The 15,575-nt window shown below is 37.7% G+C and overlaps 1 protein-coding gene across 6 annotated transcripts in view; it reads left to right on the plus strand.

Moving 5' to 3' along the window:
• The window catches only part of HDAC9 (histone deacetylase 9), a 292,749-nt gene that overhangs the window by 235,751 nt on the left and 41,423 nt on the right, over positions 1-15,575 (plus strand). For 3 of the 6 annotated variants that reach the window (XM_086742475.1, XM_086742478.1, XM_086742479.1), the window contains exons 5-6: positions 14,082-14,323; positions 15,293-15,434. In XM_086742475.1, the coding sequence (XP_086598601.1) occupies positions 14,082-14,323; positions 15,293-15,434 (384 nt within the window). Of the gene's footprint in view, positions 1-14,081; positions 14,324-15,283; positions 15,435-15,575 lie in introns of all 6 variants that reach the window. The other 3 variants (XM_086742474.1, XM_086742476.1, XM_086742477.1) reach the window with 1 other exon arrangement.

Here is a 15,575-nt window from a genome sequence, read left to right on the forward strand (position 1 = left end):
ATGTTTGAACTGTAGCAGATAACTGTGTATTGAGCTGCAGGATTTTCACTCAGTTCTGAAATTTGGAGCCTTTAGCCAGATTTCTGAGTGACTGACAAGTTTTTGTGTGTGCCTTCAGATGACTGTGAAAAGCCATCATTGGATGAAAGTTGTAAGGTGCTGTTTCAGTGGTTTTTATTGAGGATTTGAATGGCAGAAGGGACAAAGTTTATGGTTTTGGGGTTTTTTTTGTATTTCATTTATTATGATATTAAACTATGTCTTTGGATATGTATGTGGTATCCTTTGGCTGGCACATAGGAATCAAAAGCTGACTATCCTGTTGTCGGACATAATTTCCAGTCAAAAATTGCACTTTTCATTAAGCTAAATTTCAAGTGAGTGGCAGCAAAAATTATGTCAAGTGGGTCAAACAAAAGGATTTCAAATAATCCCTAATGATTTTTTGTTAACTATTCACTGAAATAGTTTGCCCCTGTCAATAGAAAGGGTGATTCCACCCAGTAGTGTTGGTGAGATCTTCACTTTATGCTACAGTAACATGCTGTCAGTGTGAATGTATTTGCGCAAAATGGTATCATGTATGATATGCGGCCGTATAAGTTATTGACTAACAATAACTCCAAGGAGTGCAGGTTCTATAGTTGTTCAGCCTTGTGATCCCGAGTCGTGCAGCTTTATGATTTTTGATTTCCATACCATTTTAGAAGTGGGTGATAAATATAGCGTGATACTGTCTGAAGTCAGCCTCTTTGTAATCAGTGATGAGATCTCAGCAACTTCATCCTGGTCTGCAACTAGTCTCCTCTTTATCAGAATGTCCTCTAAGATGAGGTGAAGCAAGCTCTATAAAAGATGGCGAAAGTTTTGGAAATGAGTAAGTTAAGAGGATAGTGGAGAGTGTCATTTGGTAGTTTCCCATTTTTTAAGAATGATCATATGCTAGTTTTTTATCACTTCTGACATGGAGGGTGAGCTATTAATCTTACCTGTATTGAAAATGCATTTAAGGTAAATCTTTGAGAAGCCATTTTGCATGTGTGATGACTAAGAATTCATTTTTCTTTTTTTCCTCTGGCAGATGTAGCTGTGACTGGAAATGAAATGGAATTTTATAGGTGCATAAGCAAGCTCTTTCTGAACCAAGAGATAGTCAGTTTGTCACTTTGGAGTTGTGGAGAAAGTGAAAAGTACTAGTATTGGGTATCAGCTTTTCTTTGTAGTATTTCATCAGGTGCATAGTTCTCAATTGACAGAATAATAATCACATACTTGAAATTAGTGAAATCAACGACATCTCCATTGTCTGTATTTCCAGACCTCCTTTCCTGCAGGTAGACTCTTGATCATTCTCTCCATATTTACGCTATGTCCAGAGCCTGGGCTGACATAAAAAGTACAGATTCCTGTACTTTTTGCAGAGTGCTTCTATCCATAGTGATGAGTGTTTGTGTAGATTCTGTGGTAGTTCTAGGAAATGGTGTTTTATTTTGGTGAGTAGGGGGAAGTCAGCTTCATGTGGTATATTCTTCATCTTCAGTTTCTAAGACATTGGATGAAACATGGTTTATGGATAGACTATCATGGCCTCAGCATTCATTTAATTAATTAAACTTTACAGTCAACAGAGAGAGTGCTGGACCAAGGCTGGCTACAGGGAAATCCCTAACAGTGTAGAAATTTCCGTGTTCACTATCAGATCCTAATTAAGGGAAGAAAACCAAACAGATTAGATATAAGGAAAAAAAAAAATTACAATCAAGTTGGTAGAACACTGGAACAGGTTGTCCAGAGAGGTGATTGATGCCCATCCCTGGAAACATTCAAGGCCAGGCTGGATGAGGCTCTGAGCAACCTGATCTGGCTGGAGATGTCCCTGCTCCTTGCAGGGAGTTTGGACTAGATGACCTTTAAGGGTCCCTTCCAACCCTAACTATTCTACGATTCTATGATTCTATATCTAAAAATTACTGTAAATAACCTAATTAGCCAAAATAAATTCCTGTTTCTTAGCAGCATAACTCTAAGATATATAAATGTGCATGGCATAAATATAAAAAGACATAGAAGTGAACCTGTACTTCTGGGACACATCAGAAGTTATTTACATTTTGTTCTTAATTCTTTCAATATGCTTCATTAAGTAAGTATGGTTACATTAAGTAACTTAAACATACTTTAAGAAAGAAAGAGGAAAACTCAAAAGTAGTCAAATTACTGCAGTCAGGAAGAATTTTTAAATTTCTGAGGAAGAAAACAAATTGTACTGAACAGAACCTAGTAACACATGCTGCTGCTGCAGCTAAGATGCTCTCTTGAAAATCTTGGGATCCAGACTTCTGCAGTGCATTGATGAGGAGGTTTCTGGCTAGATTTCAGTTTGTCTCTTGATAGAGTGAATGGGTTAATGACTTCTGTATGGTACCAAACTCTCTCAGTGCTTTGCCTTGAAGTCAATATTATAGCCTTTCAATGGCAAACCTTAAGTTAGTTACACTGCCTTCTTCTCCCAGTCCTTAATATGTAATGCCTGGTGCAATAATTCCATAAAATGTTGTTAATGCTATTTCATTGATCACAAAAAGTTCTACTTAAAATACATTGCTTTCATATTGCCTCTTGTATTGCAGAATTTTAGTTTGTAATAACATTTCCAGCCAGGTTCAAAAGCTCAGTCAACAAGACTAAATGTGTTTCTTATTATAATGTGCTAAGGTTTGTTCATCTTAGTTCTGATGAGAGGGAACTTCTACTCTGAATGATTAATGTGTGAAGTGGAGGGTAGGAGTTTCAGTATGACTAGGGTTTATTTAAATGATTATACTGAGATTCTCAAAGGACCCAAAGAGTTTCTTGAAGAATTATTTTGAATACTTGATTCCATTCAGGCAATCAGTCTACAGTTCATGTTCCAGGCCTGATCTGCAGATTTCTAAAGCCTGAGTTTGAAATTTGAGAAGAGTTCCCAGTGATTTTTGTAGACATCTTAAGAGGAAATTTAACTTCTGGAAAAGCTTGCTTGAGAAGGAATCTTTCATTTGGGACTGAAGAAATGCCCACTAATTTGACTGGCTTTCTGCGTGTCAGGTGAGTTGAGATGAAGAGAGAAACAACCAACTCACTAGTAAGAAATGGACATACTGAGACATGGAAAACCAAACGTGGATAATAACCAACTGCAATAATTTATGTGTTTCTGAACTGTGCTTGCTAAGTGGCATCAGAATTGTGTAGAATTTTTCTATGGCTATTGCTTCTTTTGACATAAGAGATTAATTTCTTAGACATGTTCATTACATTAGAATATTACAGAATGTAGAACTGTTTTTCAGTATTTATTTAGAATAATAATAATGGAAATATCTCCAGCTAATGTACTGAGAAAATTGCCATCATCTTAGCAATTCCTACAGTTTGCTTTTACAGTGCTCAAAAATTACAAAGACAAATGTTTGGCAGAGTGAGTAGAATTGTCAGTTTCTTTCCTATACTCATCATCCTAAGTCTATAACTCCACATATGATTAAGGTGACTAAATAATAAACTGAAGAAAATCTGCGGTATTTACAGTTTTGAGTTGAACCAGCATATGTCTGAAACAGACTTATGAGTATGGTAGTGACTTGAACTCAAATAAAGGAAGAATAGTAAGTTGGATAGAAATATTAATATTGTTCAGATTATGCCAGTTGTTGTTTTTTGATTCCTTAAAATCTTGTTAATCTGAAGTCATACAGGAAAAGTATACTAATAGGAATTTTGTTAATGAACACTTAAAGCAAAAAAAAAAGGTGATTTTCTTACCTTAGTGAACAGAATACAAATTAAGCTTTGTTTTCCTTATGTTTGATATCCACAGATATCTGGATATAAACTACGGTGTTTGTTAGTGACTTCTTCCTTTCTCAGTGCTTTTTCTTTTCATTCTGATTTTTTAGTTGGCCTGACCAACAAGATTGACCCCCTCTGGTGGTTGAAATCCTGACTCTGCATTCTGGAGGGAGCCTTTCAGGAATCTCTTTAGTTTGGAGAGCACAAATAATGAATAATATTTTCTAACTTTAGTGTTACATCGTTAGAAAAAAATAGCAATAACTTTTCTTTCTGTCATACATGCAATGTTAGTCATAAGTTGCTTTTGCTGTCTGAAATCTTCTGAATTTAGGGCAGATATTTACAGCACAGGTTTTCAAGGAGTCAAAGTAGGTAGTCAATGTCAATAAAGATATGGACACAGTAGGGTTGAAATAGTTTACTGTGATGAAAAAAAGGAAAAATAGGAAAGGAGGAATTTAGATAAGTAGTGCAATAGTGATGATGCTAAATATGTCACAGAATTACATGAGCAAGGTGTTACATACCTAGCTTGGGACTTTTTTCAGCTCAGTAACATTATTTGACTTTAGAAGTAAATGTCTAAAAGTTTAGCTTTGTCAAGGCACTTTTTTTTTTGTCATAAAATGGAAGAATTCTGTATTATTTAGATTACAACTGTGAACTTGAGATGTCTGTCTCCTTTTTTTTTTCAAGTAATTACCCCAAATCCCAAATGGCAGAACATGAGAGGCTTTTTGTGATTACTTACAGCAAATGATTATGGTTTGGATCTATATGCTGTAAAACCACAACTATCTTCACATTAATGAGACAAAAATATAAGTAAGCATCCTGGAAGATTGGCATTTCCTTGCTTGTGAGTTCATAATGCTTTTTGTATGATTTATGTAATCTTTTTTACTGGAGTGCCTGCCTTATGTAATGTCTTAGTAATGGAAATGAGGCCATCTGTATGGTAGTCAAGGTTGTTCCCTGAAAGACATACTCTGTCTGCAGCAGAAAATAGATTAATTCAAGACCTTTAAAACCTTCACAACCCTTTCATGAAGCTGAGAGGGATCTTCCTCAGAAACTCCCACTTCCTTTCTTTAGAGCAGCCCATCTTCTCTGCTTATCGACGTCATTATCCATCCAACTTTGAGGCTTGACTGCTGCATAATATTCCCATCAGCTGTGTTGCCATTGTTTGTCCCTTCTCATGTGCTGCTACTCTTAATTCAGTTCTGCAGTCTAATAAACTCTACTTTCTTTCCTTTGCTTTGTGTCGTCATTGGGACCACATGTTTTCCTTGCATTTTCCCTGCCTTACCTGTCGTGTTTTCTCTCTGCATACTGTAGTCTCTTCTGCTGCTAGATACCAGTAATCCAGCAGGTGGACTTCTGAAAAAAACAGCAAGCCAGTGATCTAGTATTATTTATTCATTTTATTTCAGTCACTATGCAAATATACTAGGTGTTTTATATGAGGAGAGGAAGACAGACTCCCCTGACTATGCTGCAGCCAAAGGCAACATGGTACAAAGGGGAGCAAAATAGGAAAAAATATGTAATACAAATAAATACATCTTTGCCAATAAACATCTGCAATTGATAATTTTTGCATAAGATACAAGAGTTCTATTTCTGAGGTAACATTAAGTAGTATTGTGTTGCCAGTCTCTGACTGGCATCTCATTTAATCTCCCATTAGAAGGATTCTTTAAAAGGTATTATTATCCTTCTGCTGGATTTTTCCCCTCCTCTGTGGGAGCTTTCAGTTCAGTCCTTCCTTTTTCTGTGCTTGGAATCAAAACCGTTTTTAGCCCCATGCTTGTAAAGAGCAGGACGTTCCATAAATATTTATTAAAAACATTGGAATAATAGATGGTCTTTCTTAGTTTTCTGGCTGTAATAGAGAGGTTGTGAGCTTATTAAGTTACATTTATATTTTATTTTTTTGCTGTGCAGTAAAAAATAAGAAAAAAGAACATAGTGGATTTTGTAGCATCTTGGGGAGCACATACAGCTACAAAAAAAAAAAAAAAAAAAAAAAAAACAACCAAAAAAAACCCCCAAACCTAGGAACTGGAAAATATTCTTTTCTGTGCATTTTGGGGATCAGTTGTCTTTTTCCCTAAAATACAAAGTTGCCAACAGTTCCTTGAAAGATTTGCACTGTATCTTGCCTTCCAAGGGTTTCATTTGGAGCACTGGCTGTCACACTCCTGAAATAGCAAAGCTATTTGGGGATACTTGTTCAGCAAACCTCTACCCACTGTCTAATTTGCCTGAGCATGCTGTCTGGATGATACTTCAGGATATACCTGCTGGCATGCCGAAATGGTAGCTCTTTACCTTGGATATCCTCACTTCAAGGAAGAGCTTTTTTCCCCCTCTTCTCTCTCTATGTCATCCACTTGGGATTAGAATAGTGGTGTCCGTACCGTTGGGAATTATTCAGTAGGTGTAAACTCAACATTTCCACCAACGTTGCCTGCAGCATTCACAGGAGGAGAGATGAGAGACAAGTAAGGGAAAATAATGTATTTTGGATGTATTTGGTATCACTTGTAGCAGCCTCATATCGTTTCTGGTTGGGGTGGGAGGCAAAGAAGTCACTAGAAGTCCTCAAGATGCCCTTTCAATTATCCTTAGCAACCTGGGGGACTTTGTATGCTGTCTTTTAATGTATAGTAACACTGACACAATTAAAAGCATATTGCCTTTCTCATGTGTATGCAGCATCTCTCATTATTAAAAAGGGAGGTGAGAGGAAGCCGTTGTGTCATGTATGCTCTTTGCTTTTTCTTAGCATTTCAGGATAGGATGCAAGAATTATGTATGTATGCAAGTGGACGCCCACAGATTTGTATCACACATGCTTTAATTTTAGTTAATTAATTGTAAGGCTTTCATGAAGTGACCAGCATATAGTGATAAGCTGGCACCTACTGACTTGGAGACACTGTATCTACTTAGTTCCACAACCACTAAGTGGTGCTGCCACCAAATCAAACCTTGTTTTGCCGCTTCAGTGTGATCTGGCTGACAGTGCTACTGATCTGGGCACAGAAGATACACAGCCGAAAGAATGCTGTTTTACATTCTTCCCTGTCATTTTTTGCGCATGTATGCCATGAGGTGGGCATGTTATGGTCAAATAGGCTAACCCGATACCATGTATCAATGGCATAATTGACACTGATATTTTATCATTATTTAATAGTATCACCAGTATGTCATAGACTTTGGAAGAGAGAAGCAAGTTATGTAGAAATTCTACATTTTTAACTATATATGCATTTATCTTTGTCCTGTTTTTATCTTGCCTGCAGCAGTAGTAGCTAGAATTCAGGATATTCAGATTCCTTATATCAAAAGAGCATTTTCCAGAAAGTTAAAATATGCCTGTGTGCTGATGGGTGTAGAGAATGTGTACGTAAGAGTTCTCTCCTAGTTGAAATATAAATAAAGTAACTCAGAAACCCAAATATAGCTCGGCTTGGATTTCTTGATAACAGATCACCCCAGGTTTGAGTTCGAAAGCATTTCACATTCTGATCTGATTTACTGAGTGCATTTGCCTTTATTCCTGTGACAGAAGTGGTTGGCCTGATACTTGCATGAACTCTGGCAGGCTCAAAAGTGGAACTTTTGCTCGTGTATTTGGTAGAGAAGAAACAGTGAACACTACAATTTAAAAACTTCTTGGCTATAGCAAATTAGATGGTATTTATGTTTGTAATGACTGTTTGACTCAAAACCTTATTTGCAGAGAAAGAATCTGATTTTAGTAAATCAATATAATAAAGCCTTTGATTTTTTTTTTCACAAAAGTCAGCTAGCTGTAACTTCAGTGTTGGTATTTCAAGGCCTCTCACTGATATTTTAGAAGTTTGTGGTTGTTTGAGCTTCCTTTCCAGGCCCTGGGGAAATAAGAGAATGGTAAATCAAAGCCCAGATCACTGTTTGCATTTATTTTACTTCTCATTATGACATGTATGCAAACACTTAAAAGAAATAGAGAAAAGGTATAATCATGATAAAATGCCTTTTACAGAACAAAGGGGAATACATTTCTAGTCTAATTTATTACACTTCTCCTTAATACTATAAACTCAGTTGAGTGCCTCATCAGGTTTGACAGTTCACTTATACTTGTAATTCAGTGATAATACTGTTTAAAATAATTACTGGCTCTTGAAGGATAATCCAAGAAAATAACTGGAAAGTATTTTTTTTTTATCTGAAATGTGTCTTAATTTCTTGTGCTTTTCCTTTCCAAGCAAGGAAGTTTTAAAAGTACAAATTGCAGTCGAGTACTTAACTGCCATAAAAAGTCATAATTTTGCCTTTGAAAAAATCTTCCATTTGCATTTGCTCTCCTCTTTCTGTTTTCCTTGCCTGTGACAACCAAAATCTGGACTATGATTGAGAATATACAGTTAATTAAATATATTTAATAACATTTAGTGAAATCTAAGTGACACTTTTTTTCAGCTTGGATGCATCCTTTAGCATAACTGTGAGAGTGGAGAAAAAAATTCTGCTTATTTCAAGTATTGGAAAAAGGTTTTATAACTGTCATCCTAAATCTGGATGCTTTTGTCCCCATACTAAAATGAGAAGGTCTCAAGTCTGTCTTCTTTCACTTGTGAGAGGGATTCTACATCAAGCTTTGCCTATATTGAAGTTAGCAGGGGAATGACAGATTATGCCAGCTGAGAATTGACGTAGAAGATTTTAGCCACCAGAGCTAGGATGATAAAAGCATCTTATGGGAGGTAACCTAACCTTTCACAGTTTATTGATCATCTGACTTGTGCTTCTGATGTCACTAGTTATTCTTAAAATTTCATCTCCTGGCTCCTGCTGCAGTCTGCTGTGCAGGTCTTGCTGTGGCACAGCTTCTTCCAGAAAGCCGCGAGCCACCTCTCCTCTGGGGAACAGGCTGCAGATCTGGATATTTTTCTGCAAGTTTGAACATTGAACAATTGCTGTAATAGTTTTCATGCCATACTCCATCCTCCTTTAGCCGTGGCTATTCAAAACCACGTTGCTCACTTAATTTCCCAGCATCCTCACCACGGACACATTGCTCCTCTATTAGCTCTTTATTTGCACTGGTGGTTTGGCCAAGCCCTGCCACCTTATCAGTATGCCAGGGCTGCTCTTAGGTTACAGAGTGAACAATGCTCCTGTAATGCTGCTCCTCAATGCAGAAAGCTCTGAAATTTTAACTCCTTTCCCTGTGCTCTATCTCTGGTCAGCTGCTTGTGTCTTATTGCCTGGCCAGTCTTTTTCTGCCCCAGCTCCTGCCAGTTACTTCATCTCTCACCTTCCTGCCAAAGTTTCCCTCTTCTCGCTATTCCTTATTCCTGCAACTTTCAGCCTCCTGTGGGATTTCATTTTTTTCAATCCTTTCTTCCTTGGTATGTTCAAAGACAGTATTATGTGCCTGAATGAGGTGGCACATAAATCTGGAGAATTCTAGGTTTAAACTGGAGAGTAAATTTAAAGCATTATCTTCATTTGGAGGAAAGTTCCACTTTTTCCAGCATTTAGAGCTTTTTTTTCTGTAAATTCCTTAGTGCTCTGATTATGTCATGATTGATGGCTAATCCTGCAAAAAAGAAGGTTTTTCACTCTGAATTAAGACGCCAAACGGAGGCAGTTACTTTTACGCTAAAATGTGCAAAAACTCTTCTGGTTTGTTTTCATTTTATGGAAAACATATGAAAACGATGAAAAGTGCTGTGCAAGTTAATCATAACTTTAGGTGGGCTCTGTTTTGGAGAGCAGAGTTTGAAAGAGTACCACTAGTATAAACAGCTTTCCTGTTTGCTCTTTTCTTTATAATACTTCACTGAGTTGATATCTGGAGTAAATTGTGGCCATTTCATAGCAGAATGATTCTTCTAGATTTTTCCTGTTTTGATGTGTTTTCAGGAATGTATTTTTATTGCTTAATATTGAAATTGCTAGTTAGAAGAGGTTGTCACCTGTCTCTTGTCATGTGTAATTTTAGTTTAGCATTCTGACTTTTGAAGTCCTCCTTGCTCACTTCATAAACCTTAACTTCTCCAGTAAAAGGCTTCCCTGAATGACCAAAGCAAGAGAAAGAGCTTCACCGCCTTCATGCCCTGTTCCTTTCTGCAGCCTTCCTTACTGTCCCAGCCCAGTAGCATAACCAAGACATTCCTTTGGGAAAGGGTTAGCTCGAATCCATGTAATCCCAGCAAATTCAAACAGTTCCTCTAATGTAAGAATCATAAATGTACTGAACAACATGTTGTGTTAAGCAAATCTACTAAAATTCTTCTTCATTGTATCTCAAGAAAACGCTAGCGATTGTTCAGCTGATGGCAGCGTACCTTGTTTAAGTTTCATGTTTTTAAAATTGGCACAAATGTCTGCCGAGAAAGGTAACTGCAACAAAAAAAAGGGTTGCCCCTCTTGGGAGATGATAGTAAGAAAGTGGGCTGTTTTACTTTTAGATATTTTCCTCTAGCACTTGTGATTTAGAAGATACATGCATTCTAAGACACCAGAAATTGAATCCAGTCACTAGAAACAAAGCTTGAAATGCCATCTCTTAGTGAAAGACTTACAGTCTTTCAGTTCCCATTAGAAGGAATAGTTTCAAAAAGCGGAGCCCTAGGGTTAAAACAAGCTATTTTACTTCTTTTTACGTATGCTGCAAGCATCTAAATCTACTCAGTAAGCATGCCATTTTGCAAGTATCTTATTTTCTTTCCACAGAATGTCAAAAGCTCTGCGGGAAGTGCCGACTGCGGAATATAATTGATACGGATGTTCTTCTGAGACTATTTTTGTTACTATGTTTCAAGATAAACTCAATCGAGTATTTATAGGAAAAATAAATACATATGTCTTTTGCAGTGTGTTGCAGCTGAAGATTAAATATTTTTCTACTCAATTTTTGGCATATTTCCTGGAATCACCGAGCTTTCAGTAACGGTTTTAGTTAATATTCTGCAGCCTACTGCTGTATTCACCACAGCTAACCTGAGTTCAGAGAGTTTGTCTTTAGTTGACCTTAGGGAGGAATCCCAGGCTTGCTCTGCAGTCAGCAGAGCTGTTGGGAAGGATCTGCTCCAGACCGCGGTGGAGAGATTGCGGGCAACATGCCGCTCTGAATCGTGCCTGCTAGAACCTCACTCCATTGGGGATACTGGGAATCCTTTAAAATAAGGCTCCGTAAAGTAAAGTTAGCCTTTCTCAAACTCTGATTAATATTTTCTGTAATTCGTCCTTTTCCCTCTTTGGCTAATAGTTTGATGAATCCTGTTGTTAAAGTCATACATCCCACTGCTTCTTGTGATGTTTGGAAGTTGTGGACACTGATTAGGACATTCCTTTGCTACCTGAAAAATACATATATCCTTGTGTAGAGTGGATGAAAAAAACATAAAAAGAGCCAATGAGAATAACATCCTGCATCACCTTTGCTCTTTTGAGACTTAAAATTGCAGTGGGGTGACAGGGGGGAAGATGCTTCAGCTAAAAGTCAATGCTTTTAAAGACACTGATTATGATTCCCTGCTCCGTTACACATTTTTCACACTGATGTAGCTCCATGGGGCTGCTTTGTCTCTTTCTTATCAGCTGGTAAGAAGTAAGGAGAATACAAATGGCCTGTGGCATTAGGACCACCTAACAGACAGTAGCAAATCATTCTGTTTGATTGGTGATTTTCTGATTACTTGTTTAGAATAATTTTATCAATGAGGTTGACTATTACCCAGCTAACTATAGCTATTACAGTTTTAAGACAGTAATTACCCCTGAAAGTTAGTATTTGCTATGTCAGCGGTTATTAGTAGTACTGGAAGTAACCGTACTGTTAGCAGTATTTATGCCAGGAAATAAATACTTGTCTTTATTTGTCAGTAAACATTGGCATTTAAATGACATGAAAGATTATGTGTTTCTATGGATTCAAGTCCCTAGGAATACCTTAGTGTTTATTTTCCCCCACATTAATGAATGAGGTAAAGCTGAACTTGACGAAGTAGATATTCCAGTACTAGATTTATCAAGTGTGTGAACATTCTTGAAAATGTATATCTTGTCAAACTGAGCCTGATTTCAGTTGTACATTTTACTAATAGTGGAAGGGAATTTATATCGTTAGAAAAATCTGGAGGCTTCCCCTCATGGTTATGGAGAAGTGCTCTGAAAATGAAGTGGGATGCTGGCCAGAGATAGGGAAGTATAATCAGCCTGAATCGCAGACCTGTAGGGGCTGATTTGTAGCCAGTATCTGTGAAATAAACAGCAGGGTTCAGTTTGCAAACACTATTGTTACCCAAACCCTGCAGGGTTCAGTTTGCAAACACTGTTGTGAACCAGGCCCTGCAGGGTTTGCCGAGCTCCAGTTACTATTATTGCTCCTAGTAAGGCTTATTATCCTGTCACAGAAGACGTAAGAAAAATCCATCTCTCCACTTTAAACGTGATAAGCCTTTGTCACCTACAATGCAATTAATGTTAAAAATAGAAGGACGCCGATGATAAGATTGTGACTTGCAGGCAATGAGCCATTGTCAAAGTACCGGAGACTTATCTGGAGGGCCAGTCAGCCTACACAGTTTGCTGTCAGTTTGCTGATTGCCATTTCTCTCCGAGTTTGATGAAATATTCATGTCTTTGCTCTGCTCTCTGCAAGCACTATTGATTTCTTGTATAAACGTGGCTATATTTAGTCTAGACAAATGGAATGTGGATTGCTGCCGAATAAATGGGGATGAAAGGGTGAGGGTTTGCCTGTCTGTTTCTCTTGGTCTGGGGCAATTATTTATAATCAAGAGTAGTTTTTGTAAGTTAAAGGTGATTTTTTATAATTTAGTGATTAGTCTCAGAACAAAAGTAAGTACTTAGGCACAATCATTCTGTTGGGATAGCAGGTTAAGAAGGCAAATTATGCTCTGAAGTTTACAAGCACACTTGCTAGGATTTTTTTTTAAAGGCCCAGAAAATTATATGTTTCCAGAATTCTCAGAAGAAAATAATGTGATCAGTAGAAGAGATTTGGTGCCTGGTCTCTTCTTTTTATAAAACTTTTTACTAACTAATTTGATTGTACACTGTTTCATTTTGGTTTTCTCCTTGAAAACAAATACAGCTGTAGCAGAGGAAAAGGAGAAAATACGCTTAAAGTCTTGTTCCTTTGTCATTTCCCAGAGCATGTTTGTTTTCAGTTAATAATCTTATTTTCCTATTAAGATCGTGGATCAGTAGGAACAGAAGTGAATGTGTTTGTGTTCCACTGTCCTCTCGTGGATGGAATCAGAACTGCTAAGCTTTAGCAAAGGCCCTCAGCTGCTACTTATTTTCCTCTTGTAGAAATATGATTTGCTTGTTTTTTGTTCTTTTGAAGCAGATAAAGTTACGCTGTCTTTTCACTTAATGTGTAAACCTGAGCTTTACAAGTATTGTAGTGAAAATCATCAAATCTCTCTTCTGCTGCATTTTAGTCCCTTCAAGTTAATTAAGAAGATAGAAAAATACAGGATTATTCATTAAGTACTTCAGTGATGGATGAACAATATATACCATTGCTGCAACACATTTGAGTAATTAAAGATGTTTTCATTTTTCTTACAAGCCATAAATAGTGTATTATGTCTAATCCACTTCAAACATGGTGGTGACTTTTCAAAAGCTGTATTAAAACTTCTTGGTTTGTATTTCAATTATTTTCTTATATTTTTATGTGTGTTATTCCTATGTGTTTTCCAAGTGTATTTACGTGCAGTAGCTCTGTAGCTACTGTTCATGTGCAGCACCATCCTCAGAATATCTACATGCTAGCTTTGGAAAATCTCTTGCAATGCAGTGAGAACTAGAAGGCTTTCATCTTACACTGAAGAAGTGCCCTGAGTGTTTATTGTGAAGCATTAATAGTGCTTAGGAGATTCTCACTAAATATTGCTCCATTAGGCTATGACATGGTTTTAGAATGGAGTTGTTTGTTAGTCAGTTTAGCAGGGTATTAATCTGGGAGTACTGTTGCAGAGAATGGAAAAAAAAGTGATAAAATAATTTGTAAAATCTCCAGTTGCTGGTAGGAATGTCTGAAGTTTGCATACAGCGTAGATTGCATTAGTGTTTTGTTAGGTCTGTACATTGAAGCAGTCTTTGAGTGAAACTGATCTTTTCCCCAGTAGGAATGATCTCTATTCTCCTTCTCCAGTTATATTTCATATATATATATACGTTTTGTTGTTTTCTTCCCACAGTGGATGTAAAGTCGGAGGTTCCCGTGGGATTAGAGCCTATCTCACCATTAGACTTGCGAACTGATCTCAGGATGATGGTTCCCATGGTGGACCCAATTATGCGTGAAAAGCAGCTACAGCAGGAGCTACTTCTGATCCAGCAGCAGCAGCAAATTCAGAAACAACTGCTGATTGCAGAGTTTCAGAAGCAGCATGAAAACCTGACCCGTCAGCATCAGGCCCAGCTCCAGGAGCACATAAAGGTAGCAACATTTTTCATTTATCCCTCGCTTTATCTGCAGACTGAATATGCTTAGGCAGACATGAAAAGGGAACATGCCTGAAAGGTTCACTGTGACTGAGAGATGGTGTTTGAGTGCTTATTTCTCTGTATTTGGGTGATAAAAGCCTTTGCAAGCAAAACTGCTAGCACTTTCCAGCAAGTTGCTCACAGCTGACGAAGGCAGTACTAGAAGAATCATCAAGCTCATTAAGCCACCACATCCACAGAAAATTACCTATTTTACAAAGCTGAATTTTCAGACAGACTTCAATATGACTGTCTTTTCTGTATGTGCAGTTTTGCGTGTATCAAAAGACCGCTTTTTTTGGGCTACTGTTTGAGTTTGTGCCTACAAATCAAATTGATAGGCAAGTGCGTAATATTTGCATTTGTAAAAAGGAAGCAGGCCCTGAAAGTGTTGTGTTTTCACTCTTCTCTGAGCTGCCTCATAATGTAAAAGAAAATTATTTATGGGATTGCATGCACTATGGTAGGATTCCTGTAATGGATTTTGACCAGGAATTTATGATCTTGCCTTTCTTTTTGGTTTTGTTTTTTTTTTCCTTCTGATCTACTTGCCATTATGATACTGTGCTAAGCTTCCACTCGATGGAGCTGACAAATGCAGAGGAGCACAGCAACCAGAGTTGGGTGATGCACTGGCAAAGAACTCTGTGCAGTTTCCAGGCATTTTTGCCAAAAGAGAAAGAGGTGAAACCAGAGCAGCAGGCTGCTACCCGACATTAGAGTTCATTTTAGTGACAGCCAGTAATGCCCCATCCCTCTGAAAAGACTGGGGAAAGTCGGTTAAGAGATGAAAAGAAGTGTAAGTGCAAAAGCAAGCACTGATACTCAGTTATTCAGGGGGGCTGTTTTAGCCAGAACTGACCTAGAAAACAGTGCAAACTGCACTTTCTCATGTCTTTTTGTTCTGTGCAAGTTACAACAGGAACTCCTAGCCATTAAACAACAGCAAGAACTCCTTGAAAAAGAGCAGAAACTGGAGCAGCAGAGACAAGAGCAGGAACTGGAGAGGCATCGCAGGGAACAACAGCTTCCTCCCCTCCGAGGCAAAGAAAGAGGCCGAGAAAGTAAGAGCCAATGTACCATGAGTCCTAATAAGAAATTAATCTATTCCCCTTTGCCTTCTCCCAGCTGAAATGGATAACGAACAGGAACCTGAAGCAAGCCTTTTACTGTGAAAAATACACAGCTAGAGAAGTCGAGGCTGT

Source organism: Chlamydotis macqueenii, chromosome 2, assembly GCF_036417535.1.
Source record: "Chlamydotis macqueenii isolate bChlMac1 chromosome 2, bChlMac1.mat, whole genome shotgun sequence".
NCBI lineage: Eukaryota > Metazoa > Chordata > Aves > Otidiformes > Otididae > Chlamydotis > Chlamydotis macqueenii.